This window comes from Mustela erminea, chromosome 4, assembly GCF_009829155.1.
Source record: "Mustela erminea isolate mMusErm1 chromosome 4, mMusErm1.Pri, whole genome shotgun sequence".
In the NCBI taxonomy this organism is placed as follows: domain Eukaryota; kingdom Metazoa; phylum Chordata; class Mammalia; order Carnivora; family Mustelidae; genus Mustela; species Mustela erminea.
In genome coordinates this window covers 103,069,031-103,093,378 of record NC_045617.1, presented here as the reverse complement: position 1 = coordinate 103,093,378, position 24,348 = coordinate 103,069,031, and the positions used below count along the sequence as shown (strand labels likewise).

Below are 24,348 nucleotides of genomic sequence, written 5' to 3'. Positions count from 1 at the left end.
AGAGAGACACAGAGCGTGAAAGGGGAGAGGGTCAGAGGGAGAAACAGACTCCCCATGGGGCTGGGTTCCTGATGCAGGACTAGGTCCCCAGATTCTGGGATCATGAGGCAGTTGCTTAACCGACTGAGCCACCTAGGTGCCCCAATTTATTCAGTTTTAATTGTTAAAAATATGTGTACTATTGTAATGCTTTAGGTTTTACCCTAAAATACATAAGCCTATTATATAAGTGAATTCATTTGCTAATAGAGTATATTTAGGGGAATCGGTGTGGCTCAGTCGGATAAGTGGCTGTATTCAGCTGGGGTCATGATCTCAGTCTCCTGGGATGGAGCCCAGACAGTGGGCTCCCTGCTCAGAGAGGGTCTGCTTCTCCCTCTCTCTGCTCCTCGCCCTGCTCGCGCTCTCTTGCTCATGCACACAAGCTCTCTCTTAATAACTAAAATCTTAAAAAAAAAAAATTGAAACCTTTCCTAGAGAACTGTAGGATTTGGCTGTGGTAACTTTTATTAGACGGTGCTCCTTTTCTTTTCTCCGTTGAAGTAACTGTCGTGGCTGGCGCGACAAATCGAACAGAACATGAGGGTAAGAGGATGGTGAAAAGAAATTAAGAGACAAAGAGATGGGGGCAGGAGGAGCACTGAGGAGGACGTCCAACAGTGCAGATTTTATTCCACATCTTACAAGCATTTATAAGGCAGATCACAATAGAAGGAGTAATAATACATCGGCATCTAGTCAGACGACCGCAAGTTCCTAGAACAAGTCTTAAATTAACTACAAACAAATCTCGTGATGCCAGGTAGTCACGGCTAATGCCATTAGCTACTATTGATGCAAGACAATCAACCAGGGAGTGGGTTATGGGAAGTACAGGAACAACAAGGACCAACTAAGAATTCATGACCCTGACCACATTGTTCCCTTCTGAGCGCGTGGGAAGTCATGTAGGCGAGCACACGACATGTAGCACAGACCCTTCCTCAGTGTTACTCAACTTTCCTGTCCTTAACCCCTTATCAAGGCGTCCGGACTTTAAAGGAGATGCAAGTTGGGGCCTGATTTGATCCATGACTCCAACCACGCCGTAGCCTCCAACAAATAACTATGATAGGATGTTGGTAAATGGTCTTTTAAAAATAAAAATTTGGGGGGTCACGTGGGCGACTCAGTTTGTTGAGTGTCCAACTCTTGGTTTCAGCTTAGGTCATGCATGGTCTTAGGGTCATGAGATCAAGCCACATGTCAGGCTCTATGCTCACTGCTGAGTGGGCGTGAGAGTCTCTCCCTCTGCCCTTCCTCCCACTTGTATGCATACACTCTCTCTCTCTAAAATAAATAAACTCTTGAAAAATAAAGATAAAAAACTTTGGATTAAAAGGAAAACCAGTGCTCGCTTCGGCAGCACATACACTAAAATTGGAACGATACAGAGAAGATTAGCATGGCCCCTAAAAAAATAAAATAAAATAAAAAAAAGGAAAACCAAACTTCTGTATTTTTGTTACCATTAAATAATGCTTTTGTAAATTTGAATGGAAAACCACCTGTATGTATTGCTTTTGGGTTGCAGTTATGTCCTCAAGCTTAATTTAAAATATACTACTTAATAAAAATTTCATGAAAGATGAATTCCAATAATCAAAAAATAAATACATTTCGAAGCTAGAATTTGGTGTAATATATATCAACAGTGTGGAATAGTAAAAGGTATAACATAGCTTCTTTAAAATTTGAAACATCTTTTTTTAAAAATTTTTTATTTATTTGACAGGCAGAGATCACAAGTAGGCATAGAGAGAAGAGGAAGCAGGCTCCCCGCTGAGCAGAGAGCCTGACGTGGGGCTCGATCCCAGGACCCTGGGATCATGACCTGAGCTGAAGGCAGAGGCTTTAACCCACTAAGCCACCCAGGCACCCCTAAAATTTGAAACATCTTATGAATATTTCATGCTTTAGATACTCTGCCAATATTTAGCATACTGGTTTTATTGATAGTGAATATTTAATGCAATTTAGTAGCACTGTGGTTTAAATAATTTTGTCTTGGAAACAAAGTTTCTTTTCTAATTCTATTATTTATGTATGTATGTAGGTCGCACACCCTAGCATGAAGCTTAGGGTGGGGCTTGAGCTCACAACCCTGAGATCAAGACCTGAGCTGAGACCAGGAGTTGAATGCTTAACTAAATGACTCACCCAGGGACCCTTCTATCAGTCTGTCTTGAAGAAAAGTTTTTACATTTTGAAGCTTTTGTGTCCCACCCCCAAATAATAAATTTACTTTGCCTTGTACAAAATAACTATAGAATTAAAAAAAATTCTTTTTAAAGACTTCATTCATTTGACAGAGAGAGGCAGGCAGGCAGAGGCAGAGGAAGAAGCAAATTCCTGGCTGAGCAGGGAGGCCAAGGCGGGAATTGATCCTAGCACCCCCGGATCATGACCTGAGCTGAAGGCAGATGATTAACTGACTCAACCACCCAGGTGCCTCCCCCCACCGCCCCGCATTCTTTTAAAGCAATCCTTACACCCAATGTGAGGCTCGAACTCACAACGCTGAGATCAAGAGTTGGATGCTCCACCAACAGAGCCAGGCAGGTGCCCCCTGTCCAAATTTATTTAACAAGTGTTTTCTGTGTGAGCCACCATGCTAAGCACCTTGCATACTGCATCTCATTTAAAGTTCTAACTCACAGGAGCATTATCATTCCGACTTCACAGCTAGGGAGGTCAGGGGCTTTCTTGGGGCCCTTGCCTGATAAGAGCTAGAGTTGGGAGCTCACCAGGTATTTCTGCAGCAAAGCTTAAAGCGGCTGCGTGTGTTCTGTCCTAGGGCTGTGCCATCTTTAGTCCCGAGGTCTGGTGATTACATTTAGAGATGTATTTATAATACTGCCGGGATCCAAATTCTAGGTCAGTTTTCCAGTGCCAGGTTTTTCAATATTTTCTGACAGCCTTTGTCGAATTCCTGCACAAACTGTGCCCAATTTAGTTGCATATTAAAGCTGGACTAGATACTGAAATTGGCCCTCACCAAACAGCTGTTAGCGAATGCCATCGTGATTCGAATGCCAACTATATGCAAGTGACATATGCTTGCTACAATACTTAGTTTAGTTGTTTTTTTTGTTTTTCTAAATTTGTTAAGTTTTTAAGTAAGCTTCACACCCAGCATGGGGCTTGAACTCACAAACCCGAGATCAAGAGTTGCATGCTTTATTGACTGAGCCAGCCAGGTGCTACCAATACTTAGTAGTTTGAGTTGGATAATTGAAGATTGGTGTGGCCCAATTCAAGTTGCTTACTCTTTGGTCATGATTGAAAACTGAAGAATGTGGTCGTGTCCCTAAACAGAGGTCCATTTCATTTGCTTGCTTCTTCTGAGTAGATAGAAACAAGTTCAAGCTCACTACTGTCCTTGTTGCCTTTTCTCTTCCAAAATTCTCAGCTTTTGCTTTCGTTTTTGTCTTTGAATAATTACAAAATCCAGCCTTCAAAAATAGCATTATCACATATGTGCGCTCCAAATGTATGAGCATTTGTCACAATCAGTCATTTGAAAGGGACACATGCATGGGTATTTGCTACTTGAAAATCATCACATGTAATTGTTTGCTCGATCCTTAACCCTATTACTTTCAGAGGTTGTTAAATTCTTTCATACTTTGCAATTTTAAAGTGTTGAAGCAGAGTTCTCTATTAGTTGATCATCTCTTTAGGGTGAATTCTGAGCATTTTGAGTCGGAGTGCTAGCCGCATCAATACAGAGGATCCAGTCTGCACTCATTCCGTTCCTCTGCAGAATAGCTCAGCTCACTCGGTTAATGGCTAACGTATCCCTGAAGGACGGCATTCATTCCTGTGGAAGACAGTATGAAGAGTGCCCCCTAGAGGATGCAGTACTCTTTCCAATACCAGGAAGGAAGCACAGGGGCAAGGCCCGGGTCACTCACTACATTTAGCTCTCTTCCTTCCTTCCTAGCCCTTTGAAAGCTTTCAGAATTTTTTTCCTTCATCTTTTTTTTTTTTTCTTTTTTTAATGTCAAGGGTTCTTACATTAAAATACGAGGAGGGTCAGTTCTACATTTGTCAGATTTACACTGGGCAGTATTGCCATTCTGTCCTTAGCTGATGCTCATTGAGTGTTCTTCTGTCAACTCCTTGGCAGGTCCTGCCAGCTGAAGGGAAGAGCCAGGGTGGGAATGGGGACATTGTCCTGGGAAGCAGTTCTCATGAGGGACAGCAGCAGGGCTGCCCTAAGATTGTATGCTCCATTCTAGAAATAGGGTATGAAATTGGAATGGGGTTGTTAGGGAACATATGACTAAAAGACAAATATACTCCGAATTCCATTATAGTCCCAAACTATTATCTATCTAAAAGAAGACAGATGAAAGTAAAGTGTGACTCTTGGTAGTTCCATCATTTAAAAAGCAATTAAATTTCCCCCTTTTTTTTTTTTTAAAGTATTTATTTATCTGAGGGATGGGTGTAAAGAAACTGAGCAGGGAAGGGGCAGAGGGAGAGGGAGAGAGAAACTCAAGCAGACAGTGCTGAGCTCAGAGCCAAGGTGGGGCTCCATCTCATGACTCTGAGGTCATGACCTGGTCTGAAAAAAAGATTTGGGGGCGCCTGGGTGGCTCAGTGGGTTAAAACTCCTGCCTTTGGCTCCGGTCATGATCCCAGGGTCCTGGGATCGAGCCCCGCATCAGGCTCTCTGCTTGGCAGGGAGCCTGCTTCCCTTCCTCTCTCTCTGCCTGCCTCTCTGCCTACTTGTGATCTCTGTCTGTCAAATAAATAAATAAAATCTTTAAAAAAGAAAAGAAAAGAAAAGAAGATTCTTATGCTCAACTGTCTAAGCCACCCAGGAGGCCTACTTCCATTCTTATAATAAATAAAAATGTTAAGAATCAACACATTCAGGTCCCTGCTCCTTGATCCCCTTGGCTGTAGGCTAGGGACTGAGGCAGCTTGGAGATGGTAGATCACAGCTCTTCAGGTCAGTGAGAATGAATGGCCTCCAATAAAACTCCATTGCAAAAAATGGGAGAAGAACAATGTGAAGAGTACAAACGTTGAGGAGGTAGAGCCCAAATAGATTGAGGTAGAAAATGTCCTAGACTGGGGTGCCTGGGTGGGTCAGTCGGCTAAGCAGCTGCCTTGGGCTCAGGTCATGATCCCAGGGTCCTGGGATGGAGCCCCATGTTGGGCTCCCGGTTCCACAGGGAGTCTGCTGTAATAATAATTAAATAATAATTGTAATAATAATTAAATAAAATCTTAAAGAAAAAAAAAAAAGGAAGAAAGAAAATGTCCTAGGCTGACATAGAGTGAATGGGAGAGGGGAGTATTTCTCAGGGTGGAAGGGATTTAAAGATGCTGACAGTCCTTGAGAACCTGAAGAAAACTTAATTGTTGCTTCTTAATTTTCAAGAAGCTGATAAAGATGGCACAAAAAGAAAACCTTTATCTGACAGTGAACCTGATGATAGCAAATGGGAGTCAACTGACAAATTAAGAGGCTTTACCACAGTTATCAATGAGAATGACTATTTCCCACGAAATGGAATGATTTAGATGAGGCAGACTTAGGGTAATCAAAACCATAATGTTCTCAGATTGTAATTGCTTTTTATGAAGAGAGACTAATTTGACATTTTGCCCAGAAAATGAAGCTCAATATTGTTTGCATTGAGAGATCTAAATATATAAAGCCAATCTGGATCTTGACTTTTTCCCCCCCAGTGTGAAAGAATACCTACATTCTCATGAAGACTGAATTTGATATATTTCATTTTTGAAGTAGTATTTGAGGAGCAGTTGAGGCTTCTGTGTATCAACATTAGTTACTTCAAACAAATGAAAGTGTTCTATAGTTGCTTCATGTATCACAGATAAAAGAATAATCCATACATTGTTCAATCTTTTTTTTTTAAGATTTTATTTATTTGAGAGAGAGAGAGACAGTGAGAGAGAGCATGAGAGGGGAGGTCAGAGGGAGAAGCAGACTCCCCATGTTGTTGGGAGCCTGATGCGGGACTCGATCCCAGGACTCTGGGATCATGACCTGAGCCAAAGGCAGTCGCTTAACCAACTGAGCCACCCAGGGGCCCTACATTGGTCAATCTTGCTAGGAAATAAAATGCAAACAAAATTAAGGTGTTTCATATCTAATGTTAGAAAAAATAATGCTCAACTCTGGAAAGCTTCTAGTGAAACAGCTACATTTTAATTACTAAAGACAGTACAAATTGACGTAACTCTCATACAAAAAAATTTGGATATATGTCAGGCCATGAAAATGCATATAACCTTTGACCCTGTAAGTCCCACTACTGGGAATTTATACAAAGAAAATCAAAAACAAAAGAAAGAAGGAAAAAAGTCTCTGTATATAAATATGTTGTAGGAATAAGCAACAAATTGGAAACAACCTAAATGTCTAGCAAGGGGAGTGGGGAAGTAAATTATACAACTATACAGAATAGAGGTTTTAAAGTTGACAAGTCGACTTTATAGCAGCATTTTTTAAAAAAGGCAAATTATAACATTGTACTTCCATAATGATTAAAAATTTAGAGAAATGATGTATTTGGAAAAAGATGAAGTGGACATATAGTTGTTCACAGTGATAACATTAGATGTGAATTCTCTCACATTTTATGTCATGTTTTCATATATATCAAGAAATATATTCATATTATCAGATGCATAAATCTGAAATTCAAAATAATTTGATAAAGATATCCAAAAAAAGTACTTTATGAAAAGGATGATGTTGGGAAAGACTCTTATTTTGTGATTCCTTTCGTCCTTCTGAACACACTACTTAGCTAATAGTAGAGGTTAATAGTGGTTAAGTTTGCATGCTGCTTAAGGTCAAGAATTTCTAGTTAACCAAATGCTCCATGTGCCCAAGTGTCTCCTTGCCAGACAAAGCCCAGGAAAGAACAAGAATGCTTTTGGCCCTGGCTGAGCAGTTACTCTCTCCTATATAGTAAATATTCATCCAAAGTACAGTAAAAAATATATATTATATATATTAGGTGCTAGAGCCTAATACAAGACAAGAATTCAATCTAAAAACTTCTAGAAAGATAATTAAAATATTTCTAGTTTTAATTGTGTTATTCACAAAACTGATGACACTGGAGTATTTTCCTCATGTGAAACAACAATCGGTATCAAATGTTACACCTAACACAAAGAACTAATGTTTAATCATTTTCATGTCATTATTTGTGAGTGCTCCTCTGTTTCAAAACTAATTAAATTTGCCTTCTGCATTTTGTTGCAGAGTTTTGGAACCAGCTCCTTTGGAATGCTCTAACAGCTTGATGGCCTTGTCAGAGTTTTCAATATTTCTAAGCAGAGTCTCTAATCTTCTCTTAATTTTCTTCTGATCTTCAAGAGCACAGCCGATTACTATGGACTGAAACTTCTGGTCAACAGGCCCAGGTGGCACCTCGGATGAACACGCACTGTATAGTGACATCAAGTGACTCTTGGCATTTCCCAGATCATCCAGAAACTTACTGACCACTTCATCAATGATCCTGGTGGCATGCTTTAGGGATTCTTGCTGCTGGGGGTTCCTAATTGTTTCTACTGAAACTTCAACGGTGAGGGTTCGTCCCATCAAACGGTTGGCCGTCAGATTTAATTCTTCTCTTTCTCCTAAACGTAGAAAGTTTGAAACAGCCATCAGTATAAGACATAAACTTACCAATGTTGAGAACACTAACGGCACTTATTTGTGGCTAAAGCTATTTTCTGTAAGTGCCTTGGCTATGAAATTTTTAAAGGTAAAAGTCAAAATGATATCACATAAGATTAACTGATGAACCATATTATATTACAGAGAGAGGTTGCAGAATACCTTTCCCTGAAGGTCTTTCTTCTTTTATTTATTTATTTATTTATTTATTTATTTATTTATTTATTTTGAGAGAGAGAGAGAGAGAAAGAGAGAGAAAGAGGGAGGGAGGGAGAGGAGGGAATATGCACATCTTCATGCAGGCAGGGGAGGGGCAGAGGGAGAGAATCTCAAGCAGGCTTCATGTTCAGCCTGTGAGCCTGACATGGGGACTGATCTCACAACCCTGAGATCGTGACCTGAGCCAAAATCAAGAGTTGGATGCTTAACCGACTGAGCCACCTGGGACCCTTCCCTAAGTCTTTATGCATGGGATACCAGATGACTTCTCTAGTAGTCACATTTGAAAAAGTTTGGGCAGGTGTGCATGTGTAACTTGGATGGAGTTTAAGTCTTAACAGAGTGAATAGTGCACCTGACCAGGGTTTTGTGCTGCTTAGAGAAGACATCAGACATGATGTATGTCTCGTAAGGAGGTGCATGTAGGGGAGGAAAAAATAATTTCCCCTGTACCTTTCTGAGTTCTTGGTTGAGAAACCCTGTAATAAAAAGATTAACAAGAAGAAAACCAGAAGCTTACGGATGTGTGTATTTCACATATACATGGGAGATTTTCAAGGACCCTGAGATGGCCTACCTCCCTGAGACGGATGGCCCAAGCCACTACCTTTCTAAAAACCATGTTCATCTAAGGACTAAGACGTTGAGGAAGGCCCTCTCCTCATGAGTGAGGTTACTGGGAAAAGCAGGATAAACCAGGGTTAAGGTTGTTTTGCAGATTCAGGAGGTGCCCTCTGCAGAGATAAGAGTTTCTTGGATTTACAGTCATCCTTCTCTTCCTGGTACACAGAGGGAGGCACATTTACAAATGGAAATATCCTTTATACATTTGAACTTCCCTTATAAAAGAATAACTTCTACTCTGTTTCCAGAGCTTCTCCTGCGTCTGCACCTTCTCAAAAATAATCAGCTTGAAATAATTCTTATGCCAAAGAACCATACTTTGGGGTGGCATATTTTGCATGTGAATCAAATACAACGCCACAATTTTGGCTGAGCAAACTTAGCCATGATAGTGGAGAAACAGCTGGCCTCAGAATTAGGCACTGACTTCATCCTTGCCAGGGAAATTTAAGCAGGCCAGTGGTTTAAGTCTTGGCCAGCACAGAGAGGCAATGTGGGAAAAGGGATCCACGTTTCATTATTTATATGAAAAAGTCAGCAACCTCCTCTTTGTCCTGGTTCTGTAACTCTCTTCCTAATTCATCACTCTTTGGCCAGGACGGTGAACAGACTGGCTAGATCTTGACCCTGCTGCGTATGTCTAAGAGTTCAGGGCCTGGAGTTAGACGAACGGCACACTCATGGCACCAGCCGCTGGCCCCTCAGCTTGTCTTGGGAGGCACCAGAGCAACCAGGTTGGCAAGAACACTGCCAGTGAGAGGAAACCACAAGTACCCTGTTCCTCCACAGGCAGTCATGCTTTTAATATAGAAATGATAGCATGTTTTTATATTAATGGGGTTTTACTGGGCCCATAATTTCTTTCCTCTGCATTCTCTCTCCTTCCTCTCCTTAAATTACACCCCAAGCCCTCTCTTTTTGTCTTCTCTGCTTTTACAGCTTCTACCGTCCAGTAACTTCTGAGGAACTGAAGTTAGGAATGTGAACCTGAGGTCAAAGGCATCGCCTTTTACTGCTTGGGACCACCTCTCCCAGAGCTTGGAGGCCTTTTTGACTATCTCCAACCATACCCTTGAGGGAGGGGGCAGGCCAGAAGGTGCCCTTTGGGTAAGTGGCTCCTGTAATAAGCCGACAGCTGCAGCTGCTGTCCACGCTCATGGGAGATTCTGAAGCCAACTGTACAAATTCCTCAAGTTAAACGAAAATGGACCTAAACCCCATAAAGGAATGGAAAAGATGAGCTCCCCTCTGTGGAAATGCTCTCACCGTCGCTGATCTGCCTCATGTCCTGGCTATTTTGGATGCTGTGGATCATTTCCAGGAGAATTTCTTTCTCTTGCTCAACAGCAGTTGCTGCTTCTCTCAAAGCTTCCACCCTATACGAATTGGGAAAACAAAAGTTACCACATGGAAGTTTACTTTTCCTCATCTCATTTGTTCCAACAGTTTAAAGATCAATAGGAATACTTTCCAAAAATTCTTTATCCCTCTTTAAAACTAAAAAAAAAAATTCTGTTGTTTTATTTTATTTTTAAAAGATTTTTATTTATTTATTTGACAGACAGATCACAAGTAGGCAGAAAGGCAGGAGGGGGGGGAGGAGTAGGCTCCCCGCAGAGCAGAGAGCCCGATGTGGGGCTCGATCCCAGGACCTTGAGATCATGACCTGAGCTGAAGGCAGAGGCTTTAACCCACTGAGCCACCGAGGCGCCCCTCTGTTGTTTTTAAATCCCCTGACCCCACTCCCACCTTCCTCCCCACTCGTATGGCAATCATTCTATTCAGTGTTTCTCTATTTTGTATTTGTTCTTAACAATATATATATTTGCGTTTTCATCTATTTTCAATTTATATCTCATTGTTTCTTTCTTCACTCAGCATTATCTTGTTAGGAACCATCCAGCTTCCTAGCTAAAGATCTAATCAGTCACTTCTGATTACTGCATAGCCTTCCATGTACATCCACCTGATTTTACCTCTGCTCTCCCAGTGGAAACACTCACTTTGTCTCCTCATTTTTCATCACCACAAAAAACAAAACAAAACAAAACAAAACAAAATGCTTCAGCAAATACATGGACTTCAAAAAGAATCTCCTTGCAATAGACCCCAGGGCAGAAGTGCTAAGACACAACGTAAGTGCACCCTCAATTTAATTCAGTGCTACCACGGCTTTCCAGAATGGCTAGACTAGACCATTGTCAGGAAGCAAGCAAGCATTCTTACCCTCCTCCTTCAAGTCCCCTTAGCTGGACTAAGAATCAAATTGATATGAGACAAATTAACAGGAGAAAACAAAATTTAATAGTGTACATACAGGGAATTCACATAGACATGGAAATTCCAAAGACAGGCAAAATGAGGTATATGTTATTTTAAATGAAGGAGAAGGGGGTACGGGTGAGGGTTACGGTTAGGGTTACATGAGGGTACGGTTAGGGTTACATTTCACAGGGTGATAAGAGCAGATGTTTGGTAATTAGATGTTTGCCCCGCCACACAGATGAGCCACTCAGACAAAATTTATCTCTGCTTATAACCTTTATTCTGGGAAAGACCCCTAATTTAGATTCTTCTGTGTGGTTCAGGGCGGGGCAGAAATTTCTTGTGAGTCTGCAGGCTCTCAAGTGCCTTCAGCTCTAAATAACCTACACGGCAAAGGGCACATTCGGCGGCGGGGTAGGGGTGGGGGGCGGCTATCCTGTGCTCCTTCGCAATATTCCCAGCAGCAAAGCACAGGAATCCCTGTGTCCTCACAGCCCTACCAACACTCAGCATTTTCCAACTTTCTATCTGTTGCCAGTCTACTAAAGTACACAGTGATACGTTCACACTTAATTTGCATTGTCTCTCGATACTAATAATTTTGGACGTCTCTTCGTATTTTTGTTAACCTGTTCATAGCCTTTGCCTGTTTTGTTTTCCCCTTCTCCAAACAGGGGTTATTGTCCTCTTGTTGGCTTGCGTACTCAAGGAATTAATCCCATGTTTGTTATAGACATTATAATCATCTTCTTCCATCCTATCAAATATGAATTTTGTTCAGGATATCCTTCACTGAATAGATAATCCTTACTTTGAAGTGATCAGATTAATCTTTACTTGGTTTTATTTTGCCTTACAGTTTATGCTTTCGAAGTTTTACTTCAGGTTTTTCCCATCCTAGCTCATAGGTGTTTTCCTACCCTTCTTCCTATTAACTTCATTGCTTTACCTTCTCGTATTTATGTCTTAGTCCATCTAGAATCCACCTGTTTGTGTTTAGGTAATGATTTTTGTTTTATTTTCTCCAAATAATGAACCATTTTTCCGCAACATTATATTCACCCCAAATCCATCTTTCCTCCAAAGATTTATAGATTGTCTGCTCTGAAATCTCCATTCTATCTGCTAGTATATTTGACTCTTCTTACACCAACACCCATTTTTAAAAAATAGCAATAGCCTTGTAATATGCCTTAATATTGGTAGAACCAGCCCTCAAATCTTCTTTAAAGATAACTTAGCTATTTAGACTTTTAATTCTCCATATTAACTCCCAAGTAAGTTTACTGGGTTTGTCAAAGAAATGGGGTAAATCTGGCATCTTTAGAATATTGTCATTCTATTCAAGGGCATGCATGATAATGTCTCTTCGTATATTCAGATCATCTTCTATATTCTTTATCAGAGTTTGAAGTATTCTTAAGAGTAGTATTTGTGGACTCTTTTGAGTGCTTTGATTGTTTGTGGATATTGTTCTTGTAAAAAATACATTTATTTTTTTTAATGTTTTTTAAAAGTAATCTCTATATCCAATGTGGGGCTCAAACTCATGACCCCAAGATCAAAAGTCACATGCTCTTCAGACTGTCAGCCAGGTGCCCCATGAATAACATATTTTAAATTATAATTTCTCGCTGGTTATTGCTGGTTAGAGAAATGCTGTTTTTGTAAGGTTCATCTTGTAATTGGTAATGATTTATTAACTTTAATGATTTGTCTTCTGATTCTGATTCTTCTAGATTTTTTAAAAAAGATTTTATTTATTTATTTGTCAGAGAGAGAGAGAGCACAAGCACACAAAAAGGGGGAGCAACAGGCAGAGGGAGAAGCAGGCGCCCCACTGATTAAGGAGCCCAATGTGGAACTCCATCTCAGACCCTGGGATCATCACCCAAGCTGAAGGCAGACGCTTAACCTACTGAGCCACCCAGGTGTCCCTGATTCTTCTAGATTGATGATCATATAATCTATACAAAAATAGAGCTTTAATCTCTTTCTTTGTATTATTGACTAAAGTCTGCTTTACTTTATTAAACAGAAGATCTTTTTCTTTTCCTGAATTTAAAGGAAACATCTCTGTAGGTTTTTGGTATAAAGCCCATATCAAACTATGGAAGCACAACTTTCCCTAATTCCCCGAAGTGTAAACACACATGCTCTTACTACACATTCACATGATCATGCCCAGTCACTAAAGAAAAGTCTGTGGAATCAAGAGAGGAAGAGAAAAGAAAATCCTGTATATTTCCAAGTGCTTTGTTTTCAGGGCACTTCTTGTTATACACTACCCCGTATATAAGTTGCCAACTTTTGCAAAATGAACAGTGACAGACTTATTCTCAGTGTTGAGACAGCCGTAGAAACATGAGATCAGGGATGCCTGGGTGGCTCAGTTGGTTAAGCAGCTGCCTTCGGCTCAGGTCATGATCCCAGCGTCCTGGGATCGAGTCCCACATCGGGCTCCTTGCTCGGCAGGGAGCCTGCTTCTCCCTCTGCCTCTGCCTGCCTCTTTGTCTGCCTGTGCTCGCTTGCTCTCTCTCCCTCTGTCTCTGACAAATAAATAAATAAAATCTTAAAAAAAAAAAAAAAGAAATATGAGATCATGGAAGATCTAATCCTGACTGCTGCTCTAAGTGGGCACGGAAGGAGCAACTTCACTAATGTTTGAGCACATGTCCATTCCATTTAAGGCAACCCTATCCACCCCAACCACACATTTGCCTTTTCCCCAACAGCCATCCACCTGTTATACCCCAAAATAGTACTGAGAGTCCACAAAGTCATAGGGTCTTTCTGTTCATCAAGATACTAAATATATGTTGAACTTGTCTATAAGGGCTAGTAAAAGCAAAGAGCTGGTAAGATTCTTGCATGACAAATGTGGCTGGAAAACACAATAAAAAAGTCTTTTTCTTTTTTTTAAAGATTTTATCTATTCATTTGACAGAAAGAGACACAGTGACCGAGAGAACATAAGCAGGGGGGAGTGGGGTTGAGGGAGAAGCAGACTCCCTGGTGAACAGGGAGCCTGACACGGGGCTCTATCCCAGGACCCTGGGACCAAGACCCGAGCTGAAGGCAGATGCCTAGTGACTGAGCCACCCAGAACAGTTTTCTGTAAAACAGCAAAAATACAGCAGCAGGCCCACTTCCAGCACCATCCATTATGTGCTTATACAGTTTACATTCACAAACTCTCAGACAGATAAACTAGGGCCCAGTACAACTCAGAGAGAGACTGAGTTGGCACTAATATGAAATATTTATGCTAAAAACACAAACCAGGACTCTAGTGTTTAAATGACAAAGATGAATCATGTGATTGGTAAATGAGAGGATGCTGAAAGAAGAGATGAATTTTTCAAGACTCAATGGAGTTTGTACTCAAATGTACAATGATAGAGAATCTAATATTATTCAAAAAAGGAAGGCTTCACTTACAACATGTTATACCAGTAAGTTCAGAGAGTTGTTAACAAGAAAATGGTTTAAAAGGGGACACTCTAGGGAAAAAAATAAGTCTATCATAGAAGGAAGACATTTTGCCATTAAATGAGGCCAAATACAGAACTCATTAAATGGAAATTTTGAGTCTTGTGGGGTTTTTTTGTTTGTTTGTTTTGTTTTTGTTTTTGTTTTCCCCCAATACTAGAAATTGCCAGGGCATTTTCCCTGTGAAAAACAGATTTCATCTTTTTTTTTTTTTTTTTTTTTTTTTAATATTTTATTTATTTATTTGACAGAGAGAGAAATCACAAGTAGGCAGAGAGTCAGGCAGCGAGAGAGAGAGAAGCAGGCTCCTGCTGAGCAAAGAGCCCGATGCGGGGCTCGATCCCAGGACACTGAGATCATGACCTGAGCCGAAGGCAGCGGCTCAATCCACTGAGCCACCCAGGCGCCCCCAGATTTCATCTTTTATGGAACTTCTCATACATTTTTATGTATACCTTTTTCATCTCATAGCAAAGATAAAATGCCATTCTTCAGAATGTAAAGATTTCAAAGGTTTGTTTTTTTGGCACCATTGACATTTGCTGTTACCTCTAGCTGAACCTAGATCTCTACTTAGTTTATTTAAGTAATATCTGTACTGTTTTTCAGCCACTGAGATCTTTAAATTCATCTCACATATAAATCTATCTACAACCTTTCCATTTAGTTCTGGAAAATTGTTAACCATAGTATCTTCGAATATTTCCTGTCCCCCATTCTATTACTTTCTTCTGGAACTCTGGTTAGACAAGGTTGGACAACCTCACCTTAGCCTTCATGTTTTTTTAACACCTCATTTGACAACAATTCTCTTGGCGGAGAAGGGTGGTTATGTTTTTACTAACTGATCCTAGAAGAGCTACATTTCCAAAATTGGTTAAGTACTTCTCCTCATAACAAGGCTGGCCTGAGTTGTACTCCTGGAAAACTCTCTGCCTGCAACTGCAATGAAGCCAGCTTAGACAAAAAGAAATTTTAGTCAGAAAATTCTTATGAGGGCAAAAGTGAAGTGTACACATTCTCAGCTAGTCTTCGGGTCTCCCACACCTCACAAGTCTCTGCAGCCAGCAATCAAAAGGACACACTGTTGGGGTGCCTCGGTGGCTCAATGGGTTAAAGCCTCTGCCTTCAGCTCAGGTCATGATCCCAGTGTCCTGGGATCGAGGCCCGCATCAGGCGCTTTGCTCAGAGGGAGCCTGCTTCCTCCTCTCTTTCTGCCTGCCTCTTTGCCTAGTTGTGATCTCTGTCAAATAAATAAATAAAATCTTAAAAAAGAAAAGGACACATTGTTGAGAGAAGTAGAGGTCTGAGAGCAACTTCACCGAGACTGAGGTACTGTGGATCAATCAGCTAACAGCAGGCAGTGAAGCTGTGATGACTTTTCCATCATGCTGTTCAAACTAACTCTGCCACTCACTGGCTGTGTAACCTTGAGCAGTTAAGTTCTCATTGCCTCAATTTCCTCACTTAGGAAAAAGGGAAAATGGAAAAAGGGATAATGAAAGGGTGGTTTATGGGGCACCTGGGTGGCTCATTGGGTTAAAGCCTCTGCCTTCAGCTCGGGTCATGATCCTGGGGTCCTGGGATGGAGTCCCGCATCAGGCTCTCTGCTCAGCAGGGAGCCTGCTTCCTCCTCCTCTCTCTCTGCCTGCCTCTCTGCCTACTTGTGATCTCTCTCTTGTCAATTAAATAAATAAAACCTTAAAAAAAAAAAAAAAGAAAGGGTGGTTTGTGATTGAAGGAAAGCAGGTTAAGAGTTCAACACAATGTGGTGCCTGGGTGGCTCAGTGGGGTAAGCCTCTGCCTTCGGCTCAGGTCATGATCTCAGAGTCCCGGGATCAAGCCCTGCAGGGGGTACCTCCCTCTCTGCCCTCTCTCCTCTCTGCCTACTTGTGATCTCTCTGTCAAATAAATAAATAAAATCTTTTTTAAAAAAAGAGTTTAACACAATGACTAACAGCACTGACTAAAACAATTATATTTATGAGTTGACACGTGTGGTGTGTCTACAATTGGTGCTGGCAAACAGCTTTGTGGTATTTATGACACACTTACCATTACAAACTCAGGCTTATAAATAATAAGAATTTGTACTTTCATAAAAAGGAACAGAACAGGCAAATGCTCCTATCATGAATTTATTTGGAAAAAAAATTCTTTCTTTTTTTCTTTTTTTAAAGTAGGCTCCACACCCAGTGTGGAACTTGAACTCATGACCCTAAGATGAACACCTAAGCTGAAATCAAGAGTCAGATACTTAACTAACTGTTCTCAGGGGCCCCCAAAAACATAACTTCTTTTTTCTTTTTTTAAGATTTTATTTATTTATTTGACAGAGATCACAAGCAGGCAGAGAAGCAGGCAGAGAGAGAGGAGGAAGCAGGCTCCCTGCTGAGCAGAGAGCTCGATGCTGGGCTCGATCCCAGAGCCCTGGGATCATGACCTGAGCCGAAGGCAGAGGCTTTAACCCACTGAGCCACCCAGGTGCCCCCTGAAAACATAACTTCTAAAACAAATTCTAAAAATCATAGTCCCACCTCATATTTAATATTTTTATACCCAAGAAACGAGAGTTGGCGAGGATGAGGAAAAAAAAAAAGGAACCCTCAATGCTCTGTTGGTGGAAATGCAAACTGGTGTAGCCACTATGGAAAAGAGTATGGAGCTTCCTCAAAAAATTAAAAATGGGGGCACCTGGATGGTTCAGTTGGTAGAGTGTGTAACACTTGATCTTGGATTTGTGGGTTTAAGCCCCATGCTGGGTGTAGAGATTACTTAAAAATAAAATCTTTAAAATATTAAAAACTGAACTACCCTATAATACCCAAAGTATATAAAAGCACAAATTAGAAAGGATATATGTACCTTTATGATTATTGCAGAATTATTATGGAAGCAGCCCAAGTGTCCATGGATACACAGAATATTATTCAGCCATAAAAAAGAATGAAATTTCACCATTTGCAACAACATGGATGGAGCTTGAGAGTATAAGGCTAAGCAACGTTAGTCAGTCAGAGAAAGATAAATTAATATGGTTTCACTCATATATGGCATTTTAAAGAAACAAAACAAACTGACAAAAATGGGGAGAGAAGAGACAAACCAAAAAAACCAGACTTAATTATAGAGAATAAATGGGCAGTTACTAGAGGGGAGGAATGTAGGGGGATGGGTGAAATAGGTGAAGGGGATTAAGAATACACTTACTTTTTTTTTTTTTAATTTTATTTTTAAGTGATCGCTACACCCAATATGGGGCTAGAACTTACAACCCCCACATCATGAGTCACATGCTCTGAGTCAGCCAGATACCCCAAGAACACACTTATCCTGATGAGCACTGAGTAATGTAGATAATTGCTGAATCACTATATTGTACACCTAAAACTAATATAACACCAGATGTTAACTATATTGGAATTAAAATAAAGAATTAAAGTAAAAAAAAAAAAAATACTCTCATGGGATTCCTGGGTGGCTCAACTCATTGACTGCCTGACTCTAGATTTTGGATCAGGTTAGGATTGAGACCTATATCGGGCTCTGCACTCAGAGGGGAGTCTTCTAGTCTTCTTCAGGATTCTCTCTCTCTCTCTCTCCCCCTCTGCTCCTCCCTCTGTGCTTTCTCTTTCATAAATAAATAAATCTTTAAAAAAAATACTCTTGTATCTAAAGAATGTTACAACGATCACTTATATTCTAGGCAACATAAGATTTTTGAATAAGTTTTCCTAATCATCAGCAAAATATTGAAATACATTCACCACTGAGACCCTTTAATATAAAAATGGAGCTGGTGTTTAATGGGACTGGTGTTAGGAGCTACTCATCACTACTGTGGCCTTAGGCAGGCTGCGCAATCCCTCTGGACCTCAGTTCCTTCATTTCTAAAGAGATAACATACATGTGCCCTCCTCTACCTCAAAGGATTTTGTAAGGTTCAAATGACAATGTATATGAGAAATGGTCTTTTAAATTATAGGCTGTTGCTCAATATTAACTATGATGCTACTTGTTTTGTGACTCCTGAGACACTGGCACACCCTAAGAAACTTTAAGCAACAGGAAACTTTTGGCCAAATGATCCATGTCACTCCTGGCCCCAACCTTTCATTCCCTGGCTGCTGAGGAAGTCACAGCAGATGGCTGATAGCAGGGGGAAGGAGCTACAATATGACCAGTTTGGGGAAATTGATGAACAATCAATCTCCCAATCCTATCAACTTCCCCTCAGCCATCTTTCACAACCCATCTCCCAAACATCTTCGTTACCATCCAGAGCCTTCTAGGAGCCACTCAGTACTTGGCACTCAGTAGGTGTTTGATATTTACTTAACTTGAGAACCAATTTATATGGAATTTTGGGGGCACCTGGCTGGCTCAGATGGTGGGAGCATGTGACTCTTGGGTTGTAAGTTTAAGCCCCATGTTGGCTGTAGAGATTACTCAAAAATAAAACCTTTAAAAAAATAAAGTAAATAAGTAAATAAATGGAATTTTCACATCTTCCAGTAAAATCATACATTCCTCCATATATGATTCCTACATTTTGAAATACTATAAGCAAGAAGAGTTAGGTATCCCTGGGTAAAGAAAGATACAAATAGCTTTCTTGCCATAAGAAGAGTCATTTTAGGCCCCCAGCCATTTTGTGAAAGAATGAGAACAGTCACCACAAGGCCAGAAGACAGCCTCATCATATTCAGAAGTGAAGATAGACTACTTGATACACTGTATGTTTTAAACCGCTTTGAGCACTCAGATACCAGACCAACTGGAGCCAGAGAACTGATGATGCTGACCCTTCCCGGCCCTCATGACTCTGGCTCGGACTTAGTCACCCCAGTTCCATGCTGTATTCCCCACAGTGTAAGCATCTTCATGAATATGTACGCACCCTCAGTTAAAACTTCCCCATTTTTGTCATTCTGGGAGATGCTTCTTTGGGAATGATTCCCCATGTTCTCCTTTACTTGTTGCAAGTAAAACCCTTCCTTTTCCTATTCTTTGGTTTGGCTGTGTCTTTTGGCTTGATACCCATCAAGAGGCAAACCTTGGTAACAATAAGACACATCTAACTTTAAGAGAATACAGGTGTAATATATTAAGCAGTACAGCCAGTCTTCCTGGGTTCTAGGCTGGGGGATCTTAGACAAGTCATTTAACTTTCTATGCCTCAATTTCCCATTTGGAGAATGGAGGTGAAAGTAACTTCCACAAAGGAATGGGGCATGGTGAAGAATCATTGCTCATTTAATCAATCAATGTTAGCATGTATTATTTATAAATTATGGTAACGGTTAAAAAACTAATAGTAATAAGCAAGTGTCTTGAGCCACTGATGAATGCAAAAATCGGATATCATTTAGAATTGGTCGGGCGCCTGGGTGGCTCAGTGGGTTAAGCCACTGCCTTCGGCTCAGGTCATGATCTCAGGGTCCTGGGATCGAGTCCCGCATCGGGCTCTCTGTTCGGCGGGGAGCCTGCTTCCCTCTCTCTCTCTCTCTGCCTGCCTCTCCGTCTACTTGTGATCTCTCTCTATCAAATAAATAAATAAAATCTTTAAAAAAAAAAAAAAAGAGAAAAAAAAAATAGAATTGGTCAAAAAACTGGGAGAGAGGGGTGCCTGGATGGCTCAGTCAGTTAAGGGTCTGACTCTTGGTTTTGGTTCAGGTCATGGTCTTAATGTTGTGAGATTGAGCCCCATATGGGGTTCAGTGCTGAGTGGGCTTGAGGAGCTTTCCCCTCCCTCTGACTCCCCCTCTGCTCCTCCTACTCCCACCCTCCCCCACTCCGCTTTCTCCCTCTCTCAAATAAAAATAAAATCTTAAAAAAACAAACAAAACTGGGAGAGAAAGGAATCACCTTTTTAGGAGGAAACAAGAAAGCAGATGAGGTGGAGTCAAGAAAGAGAAAAGTATTAGAAACAAACGGAATTCCTTCAATGACATGTAGAATGCTGCCAAACATTTTAAAGCATTTAAAAATCACGTACACCAGGGGCGCCTGGGTGGCTCAGTGGATTAAAGCATCTGCCTTCGGCTCAGGTCATGATCCCAGGATCCTGGGATCAAGCCCCACATTGGGCTCTCTGCTTGGCAGGGAGCCTGCTTCCCTCTCTCTCTCTCTCTCTGCCTGCCTCTCTGCCTGCTTGTGATCTCTCTGTCAAATAAATAAAATATTAAAAAAAAAATCACATACACCAGTAGTTCATACTCTAGGTCATAAAGCACTTAGCATAATTCTGTCTTCAGTTTCATATGGAAGGAGTTCTACCCCAGTTGACAAAATTAATATGGTTGGGGAACTACATGTAAACTTTTAAGTATTAAACTACAGTGTTTTATTCTACCTAAATCACTGCTTTAGTGGTCATCCTTAATATGAAATTAAACTATTAGAGCAAAATTACGTAGATGTTTCTTTTTACAAATAAATCTTCTAGGCATGATGCTAGTTTTTAACAACGTGGTGCTCTGTGATGCTGCCCATCCATGTAGTTTCAAAGGAACTTTAATGGATCATCATTAGCATTTTTTTTTATTTTTACTACGTTCTAAAACACTTTTGATGGTGTATCACTTTTTTTTTTCAAAGGAAGGAACAAAGCTTACAGAAGTCTAAAATTACAAGAGAAGTCCTTAAAATCAGTAATTAGCACACTTTAATCAGTCTTTCCTCCTCAGCTCAAGGGTTAATTAAGCAACTTATAATTTAATCACTCGTATACAGTAATCAATTCACTTCACGTTAATCAAACATTAGAATATACGAATACTCAAAACCAGAGGGTTTCTTTTTAAAGATGAGTACCTGACTGTCTTTGTACCTACCACACGTGAGGTGTTAATTCAAGTTTGAGAATGACTCAGCTTGAAGAAGGGAAGGGCACTGTCCTCCTCATTGCTTTCAGAAAAAAATCTTTCCTGACTAGCGGGGAGAGAGCCCCGAAATGGTTGAGAACACACCCTCAAAGTTCAAAATATCTGGGGAGATGTGTGACTTACTTGGAATGCTGCTACATAAAAAGAAATATTATTCGTCAGAGGGACACTACTGATCTTCAGTCTTGTTGCACTTTCTCTGGGGATTAATGCATCAAGCTCAACCATGGGGAAGAATTACTTTTCTCTTGTTCCATCTGTCTCATTCTGAGCAGAACCCTAGAATGTGGTTTTGGCTCAGGTTTCTCTATCATCCATGAAATCAGGGTGCCTGGCGAATTTCTCATTTTCTGACCCTTTTCTCAGGGTAATAATAATAATAAATGCCTCAACTGCTGAGATACGCTGTGGTTCTTTAGGCACTTTCCTGGCAAATAACTGTTTTGGTATATAAATTGAGGGAGGTAAAGACACACATGCACTCTTTCTTAAAATTTTTGGCTTACATATTTCTTTGCTCACCCAGAACCTGGTGAAAACTGTTGGGGGGTGGGGGAAACCCGCTGTAGTTTCAGGGGGTTGTGGGGCCTTAGTAAGATTTTCATTTAAGGACATCTGCGCACAATCTACACAGTAACTTGGGTGATACATTTACAGGGAGTACATAAAAGTTTTCATACGCTGTTAAGGGAAACAAGTATTTCTAAAATTTACTATACACTATTTAAAAGTGCATACAACCGTAACACTATATATTATTTAATAAAATCTTATCCAGGAAAGAGTGGGGGGAAAAACCTGCCTATCTTACTTACGCTTTCAGGCCAGTGACTAGCACTTTCAAGAAGGTGTCTTCTATGGGAGGAGATGCACAGTAAATACTGAGAAACTAACGGAATGGGTTAATACAGCACGCCGGGTTTTAGGGGAAAATGGAAGCTGCAGGGTCTTATTCCACCAAGCACCCAGCCACCGTTCACGCCGCAGTCCCTCCATCTGTCCTACTCGTCCCTAATCCTTGCTCTCGGAGGAATCCTGGATTTATTTTTTGCTCTGCTGTTTTGAGGAAACTTACCACTCACCTCGAGGACCACTAAATTGCTGGCGCTCTTAAAAATGCCTACTAGGAAGACAGAGAGAGAGAGAGAAAAAAAAAACACCTCTGGGAAGACCACATTCTGGCACTCAGAAAATTCTAGAAGTTCTGCAGTCCCGGAGTGTCACAGTCTCTAACCTCAAATAACGTCACCGTAACTTTTGCCTTCTCTGATTTTTCTCCGCTTCCAAGCGCTCAGGTCTAGCTGTGAGAATGTGGCCACCAATAATACGCTCACAGGTTTTTGTTTAAATCGAACGCGCTTCCTCTCGGTGGGAGAGGAAAATCCACCCACAGCCAGACAAAACTGCACCGCCTCGGCGGAGAGGGAATCTCCGGCAAGCAACTTCCCCGGCTGCAGCCCCCCGGGGACCGCGCCGGGCCGGCCCGCCGCGCACGGCCTCCGCCCGCGAACGGCTCACCTGAGCTCCAGCTGGTCCAGGCTCTCCAGCAGGCGGCTGGAGCGGTCGGCCATGGAGGAGGAGCGGCAGAAGCGCCCTTCGTTGGCTTTCGCGTTGATCTTCGCCTGAGCCATCTGAGCCTCTTAGGCGGGGCAGCCAAGAGGTCACCGGCCTCTCCGGCGGCGGCGAGTGGAGAGTCCGGCGGCTGCAGGCGTCGCCGTCACCGCGCGGGGCGCCCGCCTCCCTCTGACGCCCGCGGAGGGCGGCCCGGGAGGACGCGCCGACACCGCCGCCGCCGCCGCGTGGCCAAACAAGGGCAGGCGCGCCGCCCGCCAGGCTCGGGGCTACGGTGCCTGGCAGGGAGCAGCTGCGGCTGCGGCAGGGAGCTTGCTGGCTGCTGGGCCTCGCATCCGGATGGGCCGCCGGGGGCCCCCGGGCCAGAAGAGAAAAGCCCGGCGGCCTCCGAGGTACCTGGAGGGGTGGGCGCGGGAAGGTGAGGACCTAATGCGATCGCTGGACCTTGGTCTCCCGACTCTGGACCAACCCAGTGCCCAGCGGAGACCATCTACCACCCCCTGCCCCCCCTCCCTCGAGCAAAGCAGCCCCTACCCCTGTGAGCCCTCAACTCTGCAGCCTGAATGTAGCCAGCTCCCCATACACGAAGGTACCTAACGGTAGGCTGTGGTTATTTATTTTTTTAATTTAATTTAAGTTTTTAATTTGGGAGAGAGATCACAAGTAGGCAGACAGGCAGGCAGAAAGAGAGGGGGAACAGAGCAGAGAGCCCGATTCGGGACTCGATCTCAGGTCCCGGAGATCATGACCTGAGCAGAAGGCAGAGGCTTTAACCCACTGAGCCACCCGGGTGCCCCGGTAGGCTGTGGTTATTACTTAGTGACAACTTCACTTATTTTCTCCCACTGCCCATAATCCACGGCAAAACCAAAGGCATTAAAAAATCTGTTGATGGGGGAGAAAAGATTCCTTTATGGCACAGATTACATTCAAGTACAGCTCCTTGCAGTCTGTACTTGCCTGATCCTGTCTTGTTGCCAGCCCCTTTCCTGAGGTGGAAATAATGAAAGCCTGGACACCACCACTGAAGCCTACATGGGAAGGAAAGCTATCCTTTCTCTTTCACACCCAATTTATTTAAATCTCCTGTTAATTAAAAAACATGCGGCAAGTCACTAGGGCAGATAATATAAAGGTCAGTAAAAGCGGTACAGGATTGGGAGTACAGATTTAGGTACTTAGAAACTTGTGCTTTGCTCTCATGCCATTATAGCCATGCGCCTCATAGTGCAGGGATGAGAATGTACAGGGCACATAAAATGACAGATAATAACAGTTTAAAGCTGAATCATAACCTTTAATCTGAGATCAAAGCCATTTAAATACTTGAACAGAGATGAGTTTGGATTCCAGTTCCCTCTGAACTTAATCTACATACTAATAAACTATTTTTGTAGGGGATTATTCGACCTCATTAAATACATTTTGTCGTCATCACTACACAGACGTGGAATCCAAAGACATGTTGTGAATGGTTTGAAAGTCTATCATGTAATTTTAGAATCATCCTGGACTCTTTCTCTTTATGCTACCCATAAGTAAATCCCCTCAGCTCTACTTTTACAATAT

General features: G+C 41.8%; 1 protein-coding gene and 1 non-coding gene across 2 annotated transcripts; one reads left to right on the top strand and one right to left on the bottom strand.

The window, feature by feature from the left end:
- Nucleotides 1–1,389: 1,389 nt before the first annotated feature.
- On the top strand, nt 1,390–1,495 carry LOC116589567. Its single transcript, XR_004285340.1, has one exon. It is a non-coding gene; the product is annotated as a U6 spliceosomal RNA (small nuclear RNA).
- Nucleotides 1,496–6,210: 4,715 nt separating this feature from the next.
- On the bottom strand, nt 6,211–22,956 carry BAG2 (BAG cochaperone 2). The gene is made up of 3 exons (XM_032340332.1): nt 22,726–22,956; nt 9,830–9,939; nt 6,211–7,680 (listed from the first exon to the last, which is right to left on the bottom strand). Exons 1-3 carry the CDS (start codon nt 22,836–22,838, stop codon nt 7,268–7,270), a joined length of 636 nt encoding a protein of 211 aa, XP_032196223.1. The 5' UTR covers nt 22,839–22,956; the 3' UTR covers nt 6,211–7,267.
- Nucleotides 22,957–24,348: the final 1,392 nt, after the last annotated feature.

Coding starts and splice junctions, on each gene's coding strand:
- BAG2 (XM_032340332.1), bottom strand. CDS start 22,838: ATGGCTCAGGCGAAGATCAACGCGAAAGCCAACGAAGGGCGCTTCTGC. Junction 9,940..22,725: donor CTGGACCAGCTGGAGCTCAG/GTGAGCCGTTCG, acceptor CAATTCGTATAG/GGTGGAAGCTTTGAGAGAAG. Junction 7,681..9,829: donor CATGAGGCAGATCAGCGACG/GTGAGAGCATTT, acceptor TTCTACGTTTAG/GAGAAAGAGAAGAATTAAAT.